General features: G+C 45.8%; 1 protein-coding gene across 1 annotated transcript in view; it reads left to right on the top strand.

The window, feature by feature from the left end:
* The first annotated feature begins 2,425 nt into the window (after window positions 1-2,425).
* RFX2 (regulatory factor X2) overlaps window positions 2,426-20,686 on the top strand; it is a 60,643-nt gene continuing 42,382 nt past the window's right edge. The window contains exons 1-4 of the mRNA XM_008050419.2: window positions 2,426-2,530; window positions 13,720-13,817; window positions 17,264-17,353; window positions 19,262-19,341. Coding sequence (XP_008048610.1) covers window positions 13,728-13,817; window positions 17,264-17,353; window positions 19,262-19,341 — 260 coding nt within the window. The 5' untranslated portion in view covers window positions 2,426-2,530; window positions 13,720-13,727. The remainder of the gene's footprint in view (window positions 2,531-13,719; window positions 13,818-17,263; window positions 17,354-19,261; window positions 19,342-20,686) is intronic.

Here is a 20,686-nt window from a genome sequence, read left to right as displayed (position 1 = left end):
CCATTTTTCTCATGTTAGCCCATGTTGGGGGTCAACATATATGTCTGTGTACGTGTATGTGCATGTGCACGTGTGTGGTATGTATCCATGTGTATTTGTGTGTTATGTAGATGGGTGTGTGACACTCATGCCTGCTCCCCAAAACAGATCAGCAGCTGACGGTCAGTCCCTACCTTGATATCCAGCTCCCATTCGCCCCAATGTGGTAAACTTCAGGGTACCCCACCCCCAATCTAGGGAGAATTCCTGTTTCCTGTAGACAAAGTTTTAGGGTGTTTAAGTTATTACTAAAAGCAGTGGAGTCAGGTTGCCTGGCAAAAGGATAGTTGCTGGGTGAAACTGTCAGCGAAGGCTTGATGATTTTTTATCAGATTTCCCCCTGAAGTTGTTACCTTGTCAATGGCAGTTAAAACCAGACCACATCAAAGACAAGGTAACCATACCTTGGTTTGGACAACTTCTATATTAATTATCAAATCAGGACCAGATGTGGTGGCTCAAATCTATAATCCTGGCTCCTTTGGGGGGCTAAGGTAGGAGGATCACTCGAGGCCAGGAGTTCAAAACCAGCCTGGGACCTTTACAAAAACTTTAAAAGTTAACCAGGTGTGGTGGTACATGCCTATAGTCCCAGCTACTCAGGAGGCCCGGGCTGGAGGATTGCTTAAGCCCAGGAATTTGAGACTGCAGTGAGCTATGATTGTGCCACCGCATTCCAGTCTGGGACAGAGTGAGACTGCATCTCAAAAAAAAAATGTCAAATCAGGTCTCTAATACGCAAGTGATTGGGTGTTTCCCCTGTCATGGTACCGTCCCCTGAGTTAAAGGAAGCCTGGCTAGTGTCACTGTTCCAGGCCTCTGGAGGTTAGAACTGTGACTTAGGAGCCAGTTGGGTGTCTTCTCCCAGTCCCGTTCACCCTGCCAAGAGCCTTTCCGCAGGCCAGTTGTCAAGGGCTTGGTTCGGATCCTCTGCTGAGAAAGGAGGGAAGGTTTGGCTCCCGAGAAGAAAACAGGAACAGAAGCCCAATTCTTACCAAAAGAAAAAGGAATTTGAATTCTGAGGATACTTTATTTCAGAGAAGCTCAGAGCCAGCTCCGATCCTTGAAAGCTCATTGCTGCAAAAATAAAAAAAACCAAAGAGGGACAGAGGAATGACAGGCACCCAATGGGTTGAGACACAGGAGGGGCAATGGATCACCCTTGGTGTGAGTTGCAACTTGCTACTCTGGAAAACAGTGGGTAGACTTGGAAGGGTCTGGTTGTTTTTCCCACTCTAATTCTGCACTCCTTGTCTGGCTAAATGGTTATGACTCCGTGTCTTGCTTACCCTCCTCATTCTTCCTGTTTTCCACCTGCCTGCAGGCTCGTTTTACACAGGGCGGTTCGCCTATCCCCTTTCTCAGACATGATGCATCTATTTAGAACAGGGGTTCTCCATCCGGGCCCTTCTGCCCCCAGGGGACACTGGATGATATCTGGGGACTTATGTGGCTATCACGACTGGGGAGTGCTCCTGGCATGGGACGCTGCTCAGCACCCTGCAGTGCCCAGGACAGCCCTACCTCAGAGAATGACCTGGCCACAATGTCCACGGTGCAGAGGGAGACCCTACCAGGCACTGAGAACCAAGCTGGGTGCACTGGAACTGGCCCCAGTGCAAGAAAGGATGTGGTGTTGCCATCAGGAGTGTAAAAGAGCCCACTTTTTGGCAAGAAGGAGATAGCCCAAGCAAATGAGCATCCTCTCCATGCCTGGAGTTGGGCAGAAGCCACTCGCCAGCAGGGACAGTGGAGACAGAATCCAAAACATGCTTCGCTTCTCCTTAGACCTGGCCCTCAGACTGAGAAGGAAACGGACAAGATTTTTCTGGGCACCGTTGTAACTCTGGAAGTGTTAAGACAAGCATGGGACAGAATCCGGGCTCTGAAACAACCGGTCCTCCCCAGAGTATTCTGGGCTTGTTCCTTCTTGTTCAGAGGGAAGAAATTAATTGCTTCCCTGGGGCAGATGAGCTCTGGTGCTGTGTGGATGCCACTGAGAGCCGGGAGAGGTTGAACTGATGGCCCACGAGGCTGCGTGTCTCCCCAGAGCAAGGGCTCCTAGGCCAATCGGAGTGGAGGAATAGAAACTACTTTGTCTGCTCTTCCCTAAGTACCCCCAAAGATGACAAAACGTCACCTAAATATTGATCAGACCTAGGCAAGGCAGGTGATGGCTCCATTTGTACACAGGGGAACAGGAATAGAAGAGAGATTGCTTACGGTCGCAGTGAGTCAGCGGCCTGGCCAGGAACAGGGCCCAGCCACTGCCCTCAGCGTGTTCTGCAGTCCCTTCCCTGACTTCACGGTTACTAGGTGATGGGAGTATTTTCCTGTAAACAGCAGCCTCTTCCCTTTGTGCCCAGGCAGATCCATTCATCGGCCGTAATCCAGGGCTGCATCTCACCACTGCCCCCTCCCAGAAGCTCAGGAAACCTCGGGAGATGTTCCCACTGGCGAGTTATACTCAGCAGCGGCTCCCAAAGGTCAAGTGCACTTTCGTTCACTTGAACATTCGTTCAAGGTCAGATGCGCGTTTCGTGGATTCCAAACGCCGGTGCCGGCCAAGCTGGGGAAATTGCACTGCTGACTCTGTGCTCTCTCGCTGTACTTTGTGCCTCCCTGATCTTGGACCAGATGGCAAATGAAACGTGCTCGGCTTGTAAACAGCACTCCGAGTGTGTATCTGAGCCATGAGGGAACTGAGGCCAGCCTGTTGGCCAGGCAGGGCCAGCCTGGGTGACAGGTCGTGTTCGCTTTCCCTGTCCTTCATGTTGACTGTTCTGGACCTCCTGTAACCCAGCCTAAGGGAACTCAGGCAAAGGGAGTCAGAGCCTGCCCAGGTCCTTGCCGTGGAAGAAAAACAGGAGAAAGGACCAAGGAATATAAGAAAGCGAGGGAGACCGTAACTGAATGAGTCCCAGTTCCCATGGCAAGGTCAGGTCCAGGCAGAGCACGGCCTCCACTCGGTCATACCTTCTGTACTGTGCTGGGTTAAGGGATTCCCAAACCAGGGACCAGGAATGCCTTCCATGGCACACATCCTTGTGCCTCGTGGACATTATGTTGCAGGTGACTCAGTGATGCCCGTGTCCCTGCCCGTGTTCGCAGGGTCCTGCCACCTCCCTTCCTCTGCTGCCCCTCCTCTGTCAGGTGGAGGAGTTACTCAGGATCCAGTGTCACCCCTTCTGGAAGGACTGCATGAACTACTGCTGTCACCTGGAAGTGCTGGCATGGTGGGCTAACACGTACTGAGAGAGGAGAGCTGCGATCAAACATGCAGGTTCTCTTGAGCTTACAGCTAACTGCTGGGTTGTGTGTGTGTGTTTACTTTTTAACATGGAAATTTCAAACATCTATAAAGTAAGCACACAGTGCATCAAACCCCATGAAGCCACCACCCTCTGCACTTGCCAGTCTCATACCACCCGCATGCCCCACCCATTCCCTGCCCACCTCCTTACTCTTAAATTATTACAGAGGTTTTATTGTTGTTAAAAGTTGCATACAGTAAATATACAAACCTTGGCTGGCTGATTTTGACAAATGAGTACTCCACATAACCCACTCCTGCTACTATAGAGAATATAGCCATCTCCCTAGAATATCCTTTTCCTCACTCAGTGTAAGGATTTTGAGATTCATCCTTGTGTTGTGAATATCAATAATTTATTCCTTTATATTAATAAATAGTATTCCAGTAGTATTCCTCTACTATTAATAGCTTTTTTTTTTTTAGTGACTTTAAACAATTGTCTTACTTGCTCACAATTCTACGAGTCAGTAGTTTGGGGTGGGCTCAGCAGGGCGGTTCTCTTGCTGGTCTCACCTTGCATCACTGTAGTTGTTGGGTGGCTCAGGTAGGGCTGGATGGTCTAGCTTGCGTTTCAATGTGGCTGACATTTGGTATTGGCTGTTGGCTAGGCCTCACTCTCTGCATGTGGTACAAGGAGTTTAGTCTGAATAGGTTTGTTGGTTTCTTGCAAAGGATGCAGATGAAAAGATGCCTAGGCCAAGGCATGTGGGAAGGAGCACAGAGCTTCCATGTCCTCTTCAGGCACACCACCCTCCAGGAGCCTCCACGTGTTCAGCGATCCAGAAATTCTTCTATTAGCTTTTTAGCTATGTTGTTTTCTTTTCTTTTGTATTGGTTGCTCTGAGGATTACAATATGTATCTTTAAATCATCATAATCTACAATCTTTCATCCTCTCTCCTGATGAGGAACATTTGGGTTATTTTGACCTTTTGGCAATTGTGAATCAAACGGCTATGAACATGCATGCATATACAAGTTTTTGTTTTTATTGTGTGTGTGTGTGCGTGTGTGCGTGTGTGTGTGTGTGTGTGTTTTGAGTTGGAGTCCACCACAGCTTCGACCTGCTGGGCTCCGGCGATTCTTCTGCCTCAGCCTTCCAGGTAGCTGGAACCACAGGTGCGCGCTACCACGCCCGTCTGATTTTTTGATTTATTGTAGAGATGAGGTCTCGCCTGCCCAGGCGGTTCTCGAACCCACGGGCTCAGGCAATCCACTCACCTCAGCCTCCCAAAGACGTGGGATTATGGCTGAGCCACCGAGCCCAGATGTGTGTGTGTTTTGAGATAGGCTCTCACTCTATTGCCCAGACTCCATGGGGTGCAGTAGTTGTTCCTGGATCATTGTAGCCTCAACCTCCTGGACTCAAGCAATTTTCCCATCTCATCCCCCCAAATAGCTGGGATTACAGACGTACACCACCATGCTTGGCTAATTTTTGTATTTTTTTTTTTTTTGAGTTGGAGTCTCACTCCATCACCCAGACTGGAGTGCAGTGGCCACTCCCGGCCACCGCAGCCTCGACCTGCTGGGCTCCGGCGATCCTTCCGCCTCAGCCTTCTGAGTAGCCAGAATTACAGGCATGCGCTACCACGCCCAGCTGATTTTTGATTTATTGTAGAGATGAGGTCTTGCTGCCCAGGCGGGTCTCAAATCCGCTGGCTCAGGCAATCCACTCACCTCAGCCTCCCGAAGGCATGGGATTACAGGCTGAGCCACCGAGCCCGGCTATTTTTTGTATTTTTTGTATAGATAACACCTCACTATGTTGTCCAGGCTGGTCTCGATCTCCTGGACTCAAGCAATTCTCCTGCCTCAGTCTCCCAGAGTACTGGGATTACAGGTGTGAGCCACTGCACCTGGCCTATATACAAGTTTTTTTTTTTTTTGAGGAATACATTTTGATGTCTCTTGAATACAACTAGAAGAGGAATTTGGGGTTAAAGGGTAGGCTTAGCTTTCTAGAAAACTGCCAAATGTTTTTCCAGCATGGTTGCATCATGTTATATTCCCACAACAATGTGCAAGAGTTTAGTTACTCTCTTTGCTCATGACATTGAATGTTGTCAGACTTGTTTGTTTTATCCATTCTAGTGTTTAGTGATATCTTGTTGTGGTTTGAATTTACATTTGCCTATTGACTAACAAGGTTGAACACTATTTCGTGTACTTTTTGGCTTTCATGTATCTTTTGCTCATTTTTTTCAGTGGGTTATTTGGTTTATTAGGCTATTGGTTTTCTTATTATTGAATTGTAGGAGTTTTAAATATATATATGTATTGTGGATAAAAGCCCCTTATCAGATACATGTTTTGCAAATATTTCTCCCAGACTGTGGCTTACCTATTCATGTTCTTTTTCTTTAATTTTTTTTAAAAATTTTATTTTAAAGATGAGGGTACAGTTCAGGGTTAGGTATACAAATGGTCACCATACAGGTAAAGTTTGGGCCTCACTTTGGTCTCCATGTCACCTGGTTTGACATCAGGTACCCTTATTGATGAAGTGTGACCCCTTCATTCATGTTCTTAACTGAGTTTTTTAATGAGCAGAGGTTTTACATTTTGATGCAATCTAATAAATCAAGTTTTTCTTTTTGCTTAGTGCTTTTTGCATCCTAAGAAACCTTTGCCAAATCCTCTATGGTATTAGAAATTTTATAGTTTTAGCTTTTATGTTTATATCTATGATCTTACTTGAAATCATTTTTGTGTATGGTGTGAGATAGGGGTCAAGGTTCTTCCCATCTTCCCCAATATGGATATTCTGTTGATCTGCCTTTATTTGTTTAAAATACTTTTCCTTCTCCGTTGAATTACCTTGCCATCTTTGTCAAAAATCAGTTGAGGAAGAATAAGCTGGAGCTCTAATGAATTGACAATGTAAGTATAGGTTATATTGGTTATGTATTGCTAGATTTGATTTATTAATATTTTGTTAATGATTCTTGCATACATGTTCATGGGAGATATTGATCTAAATACTTTTCTTGTAATATCTTTACCAAGTTTTGGTATCAGGGTTTACTGACCTCATTAAATGAGTTATGAAGTATTCCTTTCTCTATTTTCTTTTTTCTTTTTTTCTTTTTTTTTTTGAATTGGAGTCTCACTCTGTCACCCAGACTGGAGTGCAGTGGCCACTCCCGGCCACCGCAGCCTCGACCTGCTGGGCTCCGGCAATCCTTCCACCTCAGCCTTCCAAGTAGCTGGAAGTACAGGCGTGCGCTACCACACCCGGCTAATTTTTTGATTTATTGTAGAGACGAGGTCTCGTCAAGTTGCCCAGGCTGGTCTCAAACCCGCGGGCTCAGGCAATCCACTCACCTCAGTCTCCCAAAGCGTGGGATTACAGGCTGAGCCACTGAGCCCATCTCCTTTCTCTATTTTCTGATGGAATTTGTATGTTAGTTCCTTTTTCAGTATTTTATAGTATTCACTAGTAAAATAATATGTGCCTGAAGTTTTCTTTGTAAGGAGGTTTTCAATAACATCTTTAATTTCTTTGTCAAATATATGACATTCACATTTTCTATTTCATCTTGTGTCAGTTTTGGTGTGTTGTGTTTCCCCCATCCCAAAAAATGCTCATTTGATACAAGTTGTTGAATTTATTGGCTAAATTTGTTTGCAGTGGTTTCTTATCATTTTGATTTCTGTAGGGTCTGTAATGGTATATCTCATTTCATTTCATTCCTGAAGTTGGTAATTTGTGGGGTTTTCTTTTTTTCCTTTCTTATCAGTCTTTCTAGGGGATCATCAATTAGCTTTTTTTTAAGACATAAGTTTTTTAAGAGCAATTTTAGGCTCACAGCAAAATTGACAGAAAGGCACAGAGATTTTCCACTTACCCCCAGCATCCTCACATGTATTACCTCCCCCAGTATCAGTGTCTCCTACCAGAGTGGTACATTGGGTTCAATGGATGAAATCTGCATTAATGCAGCATTATCCCTCAGAGTTCATAGTTGGCATTAGTGTTCACCCTTGGAGTTGTACATTCTGTGGGTCTGGAAATGTATAATGTTGTGTATCCACCATTACAATACCATACAGTATAGTTTCATGGCCCTAAAAATCCTCTGTGCTCTGCCAACTCATCCTTTTCTCCTCTTTAGCCTCTTGCAATCACTAATCTTTTTACTGTCTCCATAGTTTTGCCTTTTCCAAAAGTTTGTATAATTGGAATCATACAGCATGTAGTCTTTTCACATTGGCTTCTTTCACTTAGTAATATGTGTTTAAGTTTCCTCTATGTCTTTTCATGGCATAGTAGTTCATTTCTTTGTTAAAGAAATTTCAATTTTGAAAAAAAAAATCTTTGTTTTGTGCATTTTCTCCATTGTTTGTGGAGTTTTTTATTTCATTAATTTTGTTCTTTATTATTTTTCCTTCTTTCTACTTAAGTTTAGTTTGCTTGTATTTTTATAGCTTTATAGTTGAAAATTCAAATGATTGATTCTTAAGCCTTCCTTCCTAATGTAAGCATGTAACCATCTCTCTCTGAGCATTGCTTTAGGCACATGCGTACATTTTGATGTGTGGTGTTTTACATTGTTGTTCGGTTAAGAATATTTTCCAGTTTCCTCTGGGGTTATTATTTGACTTATGGATTATTTTTGAAGAGTATTTTAAATTTTCTAAATTTTTGGCATTTTTAAAACTATTTATTTATTTATTTATTTATTTATTGAGTTGGAGTCTCACTCTGTCACCCAGACTGGAGTGCAGTGGCCGCTCCCGGCCACCGCAGCCTCCACCTGCTGGGCTCCGGCAATCCTTCCGCTTCAGCCTTCCAAGTAGCTGGAACTACAGGCATGCACTACCACACCCGGCTAATTTTTTATTTATTGTAGAGATGAGGTCTTGCCAAGTTGCCCAGGTGGGTCTCGAACCTGCGGGCTCAGGTTATCCACTCATCTCAGCCTCCCAAAGCTCTGGGATTACAGGCTGAGCCACCAAGCCCAGCTACTATTGATTTCTAATTTATTCCATTGTGTCAAAATACATAATGCTCTGTATGATTGCAGTCCTTTGAAATGTAGTGAGACTTGCCTTATGGCCCAGAAAATGACCCATAGTAGTGAATACTCTGTGTGTATTTGAAAAAATGTCAATTAAATCAATTTGGGTGACAGTGTAATTCAGATAGTCTATATTCTTACTGCTGTAGATTGGTTTAGTTCTTCAATCAAAATTACTGAATGAAGGATGTTTCACATCTCCAACTATGATTATATAACTATTTCTTCCTTTAGTTCTGTTCATTTTCATCTTACTTTTTGTTTTTGTTTTTGTTTTGAGTTGGAGTCTCACTCCATCGCCCAGGCTTCTGAAGTGCAGTGGCGTGCTCACGGCCACTCCAGTGCCAATTTGCTGGGCTCAGGCAATCCTTCCACCTCACATCTTATATATATTTTAAAGCTGTATCACTAGGTGCATACGCATCTATAATGATTATACCATCCTGATAAATTGATAATTGTTTCATGATGAAATGTTATCACCAGCAATATTCCTTGTCATATTCTTTGTCTTGAAATCTTTTTCGTCTGATTATCATGGCCACTCCAACTTGCTTAAGATTAGAGTTTGCATGGTTTATCTTTTTCCATCCTATTAATTTCAATGTATGTACAACTTAATTAATTAATTAATTAATGTATTTTAGATTGGAAAATATAGTTTATTTAGAAAGTAAATCAGAGAGAGAGGAGATTCACCTCCCCAAAGTAGGGGAGGGAGCCCAAACTTAGGAAAACATGGTCCAGCCACATGGTTGGGCCAGGGCTTAACAAAAGCATGGCCACACCTTTATTTTTAAAGGAGATTTCTTTTAGGGACCATATAATGGGATCTTGTTTGTTATCCACACTGACCATTTCTGCCCTTTTACTCAAGTGTTCAGTCTAATATTTAGTATGATTATTAATATGTCTGGATTTAGGAAAACCATTTTACCATGTTTTCTGTTTGTTGCACCTATTTTTGTTCTTCATTTCTTGTCTTTTTGAGGGATAATAAAATCTGTTTAGTAGGATTTTATTTGATTCTTCTATTAAGTGTTTTTTAGCTATACCCTTTTTTTTCTGAGTCAGGATCTCAGGCTGAAGCACAGTAGTATGATCACAGCTCTCTGCACCCTCAAAACCTGGCTAATTAAAAAAAATTGTGTGTGTGTATAGATATGGGGTCTCTTTAAGCTTGTCTGAAGTTCCTGGGTTCAAGCAGTCCTCCCACCTTGGTCTCCCAAAGTGCTAGCATTACAAGCATGAACCATCATTCCAGTCACTATTGCCTTTTTTTTTTTTTTTTTAGTGATTACTTTGGAGGTTACAATGTGGGTTGTTAATTTATTACAATATACATAGAGTTAATATGTTGCAACTTCAAGTACAAATACAAGAACCTTACATGTATAATTCAATTTATTCCTACCTCTATGCTATACTGTCATATAGATCACATCTACATATGTTACAAATCCCACATCTACATATGTTATAAATAGAATGTTATAATAAAGTTTTTGTCAAACACCGTATTTCGAATAAATTTAGTGAATAAAAGAAAAAATACAATTTTTTTGAGTTGGAGTCTCACTCTGTCACCCAGGCTGGAGTGCAGTGGCACACTCATGGCTACCTCAGCATCGGTTTGCTGGTCTCCGGTGATCCTTCCACCTCAGCCTTTCAAGTAGCCGGAACTACAGGTGTGTGCTACCGCACTTGGCTAATTTTTGATTTATTGTAGAGACAAGGTCTTACCAAGCTGCCCGGGCTGGTCTCAAACCTGCAGGCTCAGGCAGTCACCTCGCCTTGGCCTCTCAAAGTGCTGGGATTACAGGCTGAGCCACCGAGCCTGATCCAAAAATACAATATTTTATAGTTACCTGCATAGTTATCATTTTGAGTGATCTTTACTCCTTCTAATAGATTCAAGTTTATCATCTGGTATTATTTCCTTTCATCCTGAAGAACTTGCTTTAGTATTTCTTAGAGTTTAGGCAGCAACATTTTAAGGTTGTTTATCTGAAAATATCTTTGTTTCATCTTCATTTTTAAAGAATAATTTTGCTGGATTTAGAATTCTGGGTTGCCAGGCCACCCCTCCACCTCCCCATCCCCACCCATTAAAGATGTCCATTGTCTTCTGGTCACCATTATTACTGATGAGAAGTTAGTCATCATCTGTGTTGTTGTTTTCCTGAATATATATGTAGTTTTTATCTGACTGCTTTCAATATTTTCTCATTATTTTATTTCTTTTAGCTGTGTTACCATGACACACCTAAACTGGATGTGTGTGTGTGTGTGTGTGTGTGTGTGTGTGTGTGTGTGTGTGTGTGTGTTTATCCCTCTTGAGATTTATCAAGCTTCTTGGATCTCTAAGTTGATGTCTTTCACCAAATTTAAGAGGTGTTTGACCATTCTTCAATATGTTTCCCTTTCATTCTCTCCTTTTCTTCTGGAACTCCCAGTTACATACATGTTTGACTGCTTGTTCTATTCATGTTTCTTTATTTCTTTTCTCCTGGTTCTTCAGGTTGGTAAATTCTTTTTATCTATCTTCAAGTTCACTGACTCTTCTGCCATCTCTAATCATCTGTTAAACATATCATTGAAGTTTTCATTTCAGTTATTGTATTTTTAAGCTCCAAAATTCTATTTTTTAAATAGTTTCTCTTTCTTGGTTGAGATTCCCATATGTATACCACTTTCTTTAAGCTCTCAAACATTTTTAGTAGCTGTTTTAGTTCTTGTCTGCTGTCCATATCATCTAGATTATCTTGGGTTTGGTTGTAATTGACTCCTTTTCTTTCTTTCTTTTTTAATATAGGTTATATCTTCCTGTTTCTTTTCATAGCCCATTATTTTTTTGGTTCCTGAACATCATATGTTGTAGAATCTCTGGATTCTGCTGAGTTCCCCCTAAGACAGCTGACTTGGCTAGATTCAAACTCTCTCCTACAGCAAGCAGCAGCTGAAATCTCCACTTCAGTTTTCAGCTCTAAGCTGGTGGGGGATTTTTTCCTCCAAGACCCCTAGTATCTCCCCATCGCCTGTGTGGCGTAGGCTAAATGTTTGGGTGGATTTTGTAGGCAGACATGATGGCCCACTTCTTCTGTGACTCTCTCTTCCAGGACTCCCCCCTTAGCATTCAGAACCCTGTCCTGTGACACTTCAGAACAATGAGGCTGATGCCTTCTGCCACGCCAACATTTGTAACTTGGGGCATGCCCCCAACAAAATGCCACAGACTCACCAGTCTGATCTGTGGACGGTACATGGGCAATAGCGTCTTCAGTGAGGAGAACACATCCGTGTGAAAACTCCTGTGTTATGGAATAATGTGCATTCTAGAAGGTGCCTTCTGGTCATGATGGACAGCATGGTCTCACCATTTATCTCCCAGGCTCTCCTTATTTAAATAGGACTTTGACTTGGGAGCAAAATTATTTCTGCCTGTGGAATGAGGAACGGGTCTGAGTCAAATCAGCGTTCTCACTTTATCCTTGGTGGAGTCTTTTTACAAAGAGTTAGTCAAACGTTTCACTCCTAGTACGGAGACTGCTTGACTTCAGATGGAACAGCGCGGTGTATGGTGTGAGAATGACTGATTCAAACACTTAGAGAAAACTAAATAGGAGAGCTCAATAAAGGCAACTTCCGACAGAAAAATTCCAAAGGTCAGTGTCAAGGAGAGAAAGTTGGAGACCCAGGAAATACACTTTTGGCAATTCACAATCTTTTGAAAGAAGAAAGGTAGGAGATGGCAGTTGAATGAAGCTTTAGTGAATGCTCCAGCCAGCCACCACGTGGCTCTGGGGACATCTAGTGGTGAGAGCTGCAAGCCAGACTCTCACAGGACAGAAAAGTGCCCCAAGCACTGGCTAAGGCATTTGGGACGGGAAGCGGGGAGCCATCGGGGAACAGCCCCTGACAATAATGATGGAATGAAACCAACACATAACCCTTTCTGCTCTCCTTAGGCAGATAAGTTTAGTCTGTGATCAATTTTGCTTTACATTAAAAAAAGGAGACTTCAAAAATTTTATTTGAGAAGTGGGGACTCGGGGAGACACCTCTTATCAACAAGGGTGCCTGAATGAAGCACATTTGTATTCCTAACCCTTAACTGTACCCCACAATATCATAATGAAAAATATTGATTAAAAAATAAATAAATAAAAATAAAGATTAAATTTAAAAAAGAAGTGGGAACTCTTGGGGTGCTAGAGAAACATAAAAATCCTAGTAAATGTCTATTGCATTCTATACATCGTGGCCACTGTGATGTGCACCTGCAATTCAGTCTTCGCTGCACTCCACAGGACAGGAACCATGGAGAAGCCACGTTTGGGAGATGATGTGCTTATGAGTTGGTGTCAGGACTGGTGCGCCTGCTTCAGTTTACATTGTTAATTGTGCCTCAAATGCTTAAGCGTAGCTGATTGTTGATTTAAAAGCAATGACAATTTGACCGTTAGCATTTTCAGAGAATAAATTTGTATTATTTGCCTCTTTGTTCTGATACGGTGTCGTTTTATAGAAAGTTTTAAAAGCACCTATTTGATACATATGTGCATCCAACAGCCAAGAAATATACTTTGGAGCTTTCCTGTGGGCCAAGATCTCTATGAACAGAAGGCAGTTTTTGCGTATGGCCAAAATTCCTGAGGACTTTATCCAGCCCACGATAAAATGCACCATGACTTTGTTCCCTCTGCAGATCACCTTCGTTGTCTCCAGGCTAGCAGTTCTCAACTGCTGGGTGATTTTGTCCCCCAGAGGACATTGGGCAATAGCTGAGGACATTGTTGTCGTCAGGACTCATGGGGAGGTGCGTCTAGCATGCAGTGGGTGGAGGCCAGGGAGGGACAGCCGCCCCCAACAAAGGAGTGTCCAGCCCCAAATGTCAGCGGTGCCACGGTGGGGAAACCTGGCCTTAGGATTTCTCCAGTGGTGGCTTGGGGTTTGTAGCTCCCCACGTGGCAGTCACCCACCAAGAGTTTTTGATTTGAAGGATACATGAGTAAACAATTGAGCCCTTCGAGACAGTTCACCCTGATGAGACTTGGAGAGAGAAGCCGTTGTTCGGCCTTCTGTTCAGGATTCTTGCAGCTGTGCGGAGGCAGAGCTCTGTATGGGTTTTATATTTGGAAAAGCGCTCTCTGCCGCCTCTCTTCGTCTGTGGAACAGTCATACAACCCATGCTCCCCGTTACTTACCCAGTGCCACCAGGGTCTCTGCATTGGGACTCTGAAGCATGTAGGTGGTTTCTGCTTGCCTGCCTTGTAAGTTGCCTCTTGGGGCATTATGCGTGCAACCCTTGCCCACCCGCTCTTTCTCCACCTTTCTTCAGACCTGAGCATGCAGAATTCCGAGGGTGGATCGGATTCGCCGGCATCCGTGGCTCTGCGTCCGTCGGCGGCGGCCCAGCCTGTGCCAGTGTCCCCACAGGTAACAGATGCCCGCCTGCTGCCCAGGCACTCCGGGCAACAGGGCAGCCAGTGTGGACGCGTTCCCTGTGAGTCTGAAGACTGCTTGGAGCCACAGAGAGAGGAATCTGTATGTTTCTGAACGGGATTCTCAGCCCCAAGACCGCTGCTGTTGAGTCACACCTGGGCCTGGTATGGTGGCTCACACCTGTCATCCCACACTTTGGGAGGCTGAGGCAAGAGGATTGCTTGAGCTCAGGAGTTCAAGACCAGCCTGGGCATCATAATGAGACCCCCGTCTCTACAAAATGTAAAAATGTTAGCCAGGCGTGGTGGCGTGTGCCTGTAGTCCCAGCAACTCAGGAGGCTAAGGTGGAAGGATCATTTGAACCCAGGAGGTTGAGGCTGCAGTGAGCCATGATCATGCCACTGCACTCCAGCCTGGGGGACAGAGTGAGACCCCCCCAACTCAAAAAGAAAAAGAAAAGAAAAAGAAATATAGACACAGCTGTATTTTAGACAGTGAGAGGGACACTCTAAAAATTCCCACCAAGGAAATAATGATATGAATTGAAAAAGAAACCACTCCCCTAAATCTGAATTGGTCTCTTCTGATCTTTCAAAGGAAGTTTTTTTGCACCTTGGACATGGCCCTTTTACACAGAAATACTTCATGAATGAGGCCAAACAGTGAGTTAGAATTCTGAGGATTTGGTTCACAATGGAAGCTAGCGTTAGAATGAACACATTCTTAACCAGGCTCGGTGGCTCAGCCTGTAATCCTGCGCCTTGGGAGGCTGAGGTGAGTGGATTGCCTGAGCCCGCGGATTCGAGACCCGCCGGGGCAACTTGGCGAGACCTCATCTCTATAATAAATCAAAAAAATTAGCCGGACGTGGTAGCGCGCGCCTGTAATTCCAGCTACTTGGAAGGTGGAGGTGGAAGGATCACCAGAGAGACTCCAACTCAAAAAAATTAATTAATTAAAAAGCATGAATACATTCTTTACAGTGAAAGAGAGAGAATGCTCACAGTAAGTCACTCTCTGCTTCTGGATTTCTACCACGGATTGAAGTAAGCCATAAAGTAGACAGGAACTCAAAAGGAGTGACATTGGCCACATGAAACAGACTGGAATCTGGCACAGTGGGCAGAGGTCCACCGTGGCCAAGTGACCACCCTGGATTTGGAATCTAAAAACTTGGAGCGTGGCAAAAAGAAATGATTAAGGTGGAAAAAGACAATTCAGTCAAAAAGGCAGACAGCGAAGCAGTGTGTTCCATTTGGAATTCAATGTAGAATGGACAGCGTTAGCTTTTATTTCTGGCAAATACAGCAGCGAGAGGGACACTGGCTTGGAAGCCCACTGAGGGACTGAGAGGATGCGACCAGATGCTGTTGCCCTGCCAACAAGTGTGGCCTGCTGATTTGTTTCCCTGTCCTTTTGAAGCTGTCTAAGAGGTGTTGTTCCTGCCAAGCCCGTCTCTCGGGCTCCCTCTGGCCTGGGTGGACTCTGCCCGTCTCTGAGGTAGTCACAGTGTCCGGCCATGCGTCCACCCCAAATTTCATCAATGGTGGCCCTCTCTGAGGCCCTGCAGGCCTCCTGTCCCTCCTGCAGGTGCATCCAGCTCCCCCTTCCCTGGCCACTCTTGGCCAGGGCTGAGCCTCCTCGCTGCCCCACTCCAGGCGACATGGGGTGTCCTGTGTCTGTCCAGGCCCCGCCAGCCCTTTCCTTGACCACTGTGAGCGCTCTGGCCCGCAGGCACTGTCTCCCTGCGTAGTGAGCTCTGGGTCAGGCCTGACCATTTCCTGGCCAGGAGAAGGAATTCTTGCCCGCAGGATTCCCGTGGTATGCCCTGTGCTGTGTAGTACAGAGTCCACCAGCCACGCAGGGCTTCTGAGCACGTGAAAAGTGGCCCATGCGCCTGAGGACCCAAACTTGACAATGTATTTCAGTTTCACTGACTTTAACGTAAAGGGCCACACAGCTAGTAGTGACCGTGTTGGACATCTCAGCATTAGAGTGTAAAAATGGGAACCCTTAATATTCTCACAATTTATTTAGTTGAGGTAAATTTACATAGCACAAACTTATTTTCAAGTGTACAATTGAATGGCATGTAGTACATTCACAGTCGTGCAACCATCACCACGATCTCGTTCCAGAACATTCCATCACCCCAAAAGGAAGCCCTGTCCCCACTAGTCGGCACTCCCATCTCCTCCCCCAGCCCCTGGCAACCACGAATCCGCTTCCTGTCTCTGTGGATCGGCCTTTTCTGAGCATCTCATATAAATGGAGTCACACACCATGTGTCCTTGTGTCTGGGTCTCTCTCGCTGAGTGTGTCGTCCTCATGGTTCATACACGTCGTGGCCTGTGTCAGAGCCTCCTTCCTTTTCATGGCTGAATATCATTCTGCTGTGTGGATGGACCTGTGGTGTTTACACGTTGATCTTGTTGATGTCTGTAGCATCTGCATTCTCCTTGTCTTTGGTAGTGAGCTCATGGAGGGTGGGGCCTGGTGAATTCTCCTGGTCCTTAGCGCCCAGCTTGACTGGAACCCAAATGCTTTTGGGCTGGTGTCCTTACTGGCACCTTCTTCGCCCTGTAGCTGCACTCCGGGGACGCTAGGGGACAGCATGTCCTCACCCATAACCCTTCAGTGGGTATATAAGGCAGAGTCACTGCAACCTGTGACATTCAAGGGCCATGCCAGAAAGTCACAGCACAGCAGTGGCTAACTTCTAAAGCTCCAGCTCTGAATCAACACGCAAGACGCTCCTCTTCCTCTCTGGACTCTGGAGTGTACAGTGACTTTTCAGCCTTCCATAGCTCTGTGTGGCTAATCAGTCCTCCAAGCCTAGCAGCCAAGCCACACTGTGCAGACCCGGCTCAGGCGACCAGAGGGCAGTGGGGTTGAGAGTGAGGACCCGGATGCAGGATGCCTGAAACCTGGCTCCAGAATCAAGTGTGCCATGGCCTCAGACGTACCTTGACCGCTCTGGGCTTCACTCTGCCTGGTATAAAATAGGGACAAGACTAGTGTGTCCTGCAGAACCATGGGGACCCGCAAAGCGCTGTCCCGGGGACAGGGTGTAGACGGCTGTCCAGAGGTTCCCCCTCCTCCCCTGCAATCCTCTCCGTGTGAGGGACGGCCAGTGTCACCTTGCTGCAGGCTACAGACCCCATGGAGGCAACGCTGCTTGGGGGCGGGTGGAGGCGCATGTGCTGTGTGTGTATGTATGTGTGCGTGTGTGTGGTGCACAGGGAAGAGTGTGTGTGCACTCTTGTGTATGTGTGTGTCATTCGTGTGCCTGCACATATCTGCCACGTGGCCTCCCCTCCTCCCCTCCAATCAATCCTGCCGAGACACCGGAGCCAACAAACAGCCTCTTGGGTACTGTGTCTGCTACCAGCCCTGACCTCTGCCGAGTCTAACTGTCCTTTCTCTCCTTTCCCTTTTAGAGGGTGCTGGTCCAGGCAGCCGGCTCCACTCCCAAAGGGGCCCAGATGCAGCCTATCTCCCTTCCTAGAGTCCAGCAGGTGCCACAGCAGGTAACAATAGCACCACGCACCATCCACACAGGGCACAGTTAGCGATCCACAGCGGTCACTGAAGGGGACATCCTTTTCTGTTTCTGCTATTTCTTTTCACTGGATCACCTCCATTTCTTAGCCAGAAGGTTCTTCTGGAAGCTGTGGAATTTTTTATTTTAATTCTTTTACTGCAGATAGGTTTGCAACAAACCAAGAAAGCTGGCGATCTGCTCAGCAAGCATTTGGAGAGCAAGTGAGCACCCAGTGCCTTCTGGGTAGAGCTGAGGTAGAAATGCAGATAGATCAAGAAGAGTTCCAGACCAGAGGCACACAGAACCTTCTGGGAGGCAAACCCTTCCTCAGGCATGTGCTGTGCCCTCAGATGAATGTCAACAGAGGAAATGCCTCTTGTGAGTTAAGTTATCTAAGGATCAAGTCTGAAAGCATGGCTGACCAGCCAAATAGCCACATAGGTCAACAGCTCAGGGACAGTCAGCAGATCTAGGAGAGTGGCCAGCAAACCGTTTCTAGAAAAAGCCAAATAGTACATGCTTTTGACTTTGTGGGTCAGGTGGTCTCTGGAACAACCACTCAACCCTGCCATGATAGCACAAAAGTGGCCATAGACAATATATAAGCAAGAGTCATGACTGTGTGCCAATAAAACTTTACTTATAAAAATAGACGGGGGCCAGATTTGGCCCTTGGGCTAGAGTTTGCTGACTCTGCTCTGTAGAATCCTGAACTAAAGCTAGTTTTGGCTCCTCCCAAAAGAAACCTTGAGACCCTAGAAAATGTGCCTCTGTCCTCAATGGGGTCCTGCATAGTAGTGTGTTTACAGGTCTTTGTCCAGTGACTGTGTCCCTGAGAACTGGGAAGGTTTTCGGGGTCACAGGAAGGAAGCAGAGTCTCCAGGCAAGCCAGCAGGGATCCAGGGACTCAGGCCAGTGACTCTGTCTTAGCTCCTGTCTCTGTCAAGTTCCTCCCCAGGGACACCACTGAGGGAAGGTAGACAGAGACCAATGTGTGATTCTAGAAGCTTCTCCCACTCTTTGGCAGCTGGGCCTGTCCCAGTTCCTTCTTTGGGCAACTCAGACTGGCCTGCTGGGTGACTTCTGCATTTCACTCGGTCCTCTGGAGTCGGACATTTGTCTCCCGCCCCTGGGGACACCACCCAGCATGCCAACCCCTAGGACGTGTTATCCCAGGGGGCTGTGCATTGGGCAAAGGTATACCATGCTAAGTTGTCCTAGGAGGTGCTGGTCAGCCCCATCCTATAGCTTCAGGGACAGGCTTAGAGAAGGGTCATTACCAAGCCCAGCAAGCCCACCACCATGGCCCTCCACCTTCTCAGCCCAAGATGTGGCTGCCATGGGCATTGCTGAGATGTCTTCACAGTGAGAGTCTGAAGTGCTACGTGCAAGGTGCTGGGCTTCCACCAACAGAGTCCCTCAGGGCCATCTGCCCAGCACTGAATGACGTTTCTGCCGCGGGAAGGGTGGGGAGGTGTTCACTTGGGTTCTTCCATTGTCCTGTCTCTCCAGGCATGTCACACTCCTTCCATCTCTGGCCTTCGCTGCATTGGACGGGGCTGCAGTACCCCCTGGTCTGCCCCCACATATACAGAGGGGTGTCTCCAACCTCACCTCTCTGGGGCATCACAGCAGAACGAGTCAGGACACGTAAAACACAGCAAAGTTGTGACCACCAGCAGCTCTGTGAACTGCTTGGCCCACTGGGAACATGTCGTCTGTACATGACTGTCTCTCCCGGGGGCTTTCTAGAAGCGCTGACTGCGGGGGGAGCACTGTAATGTGGCACTACGTGTTCACAAAAGGCGACAGAAGATATTTTCAGCTTGAATGCTCTGCATGTAATGAACAAGAGCATGACTGGCCATGACAAAAGTATACGGTGTCGTTTCAGGTACAGCCCGTGCAGCACGTGTATCCGGCCCCGGTGCAGTACGTGGAGGGCGGAGACGCCGTCTACACCAATGGAGCCATGTACGTGTGTTTTCTTACAGGCCACATCCAGAACCTTCTCTTCCGACTCCACCTTTGTCCATCTGGGGACATGTTTGAACAAGTTCCTCTCCCTTATCCTTTTGGGAATGTATTCCCTAGATACTGTTAAAATGGCACTAGGATATCACAGCCCTGAGAGATTCCAGAAATCACAGACCTTTGTCCTTTTTACTTCTAGAAAAGACAGTCAAAAAAAAGAAACATCCAGCTTCTAAGTCTGAAGATTCCATCTTTGAGATCCAGAAATGCATCTGCACCTTTGTCAAACTAGCTTTTGATGGTCTTGATAAAACTTGATTTTTCATTTTTTGAAGACTTGTAGGGTTTTCTCTAACTATGCTATGCTTGGGGCAGAGACACAAGTCCCTTTGCTTGTTTGTTTTTATTTGGCTTTGATGACCCCCTTCGCAAGTGTAGAGTTTGTAATATCCTAATGCACAACACTGAAGATTATGGGTCACACACAGACACGAATGAATGCAAGTTAAAACAGTGAAATCCGAGTAAGGTCTGTGGGTTGTCCCGAGTTCACATTCCTAGTTTTGATATTATATGACAATTACAAAGAATGCCACCCCGGGGGAACAGTGCAGGGATGCCCATCTCTGACTGGCTGGGTCTTCTCTGCAACCGGAAGAGCCTATCCCCCGGGGCACATCACTAAGCCTTACCAGTAAGGAAAAACTGCCACTAGCCACCTTCTACAACAGCCAGCATCATTCTAGCGTAATTTAGAAATGTCAGTCTCAGCAGACAAGGTCGTTCCTTTAATCCATACACTAAAGATTAGACACATGTCCGCTGTCACTTAGAAATTATTTTTATTTTGTTTGTTTAGATACAAGGTCTCACTCTGTGGCCCAGGCTGGTCTTGGACTCCTGGGCTCAAGTCATCCTCCCATTTTGGCTTCCTAAAGTGCTGGGATTATAGGCATGTACCACTACGCCTGGCCCAGAAATTCTTCTTATGCAATTTCTTCTTCTTGTTTTTTGTTTTTTGGGGTTTTTTTTAAGTCTTTTGTTTTGAGATAATCAAAGACTCACAGGAAATTAGAACCCAAAGTTCTGTGTACAGTTTCCCAACTTGCCCTAGTGGTGATATCCTGTGTGAACGTAGGACCGTATCAAAACCTGGAAACTAGCTGGGCTCGGTGGCTCAGCCTGTAATCCCGCGTTTTGGGAGGCTGAAGTGAGTGGATTGCCTGAGCCCACGGGTCCGAGACCCACCTGGGCAACTTGGCGAGACCTCATCTCTACAATAAACCAAAAAATTAAGCCGGGCTCGGTGGCTCAGCCTGTAATCCCGCGCCTTTGGGAGGCTGAG

This window comes from Carlito syrichta, unplaced genomic scaffold, assembly GCF_000164805.1.
Source record: "Carlito syrichta isolate Samal-C Ts95f unplaced genomic scaffold, Tarsius_syrichta-2.0.1 Scaffold145391, whole genome shotgun sequence".
Classification (NCBI taxonomy): Eukaryota; Metazoa; Chordata; class Mammalia; order Primates; family Tarsiidae; genus Carlito; species Carlito syrichta.
This window is presented reverse-complemented; position numbering and strand designations above follow the sequence as displayed.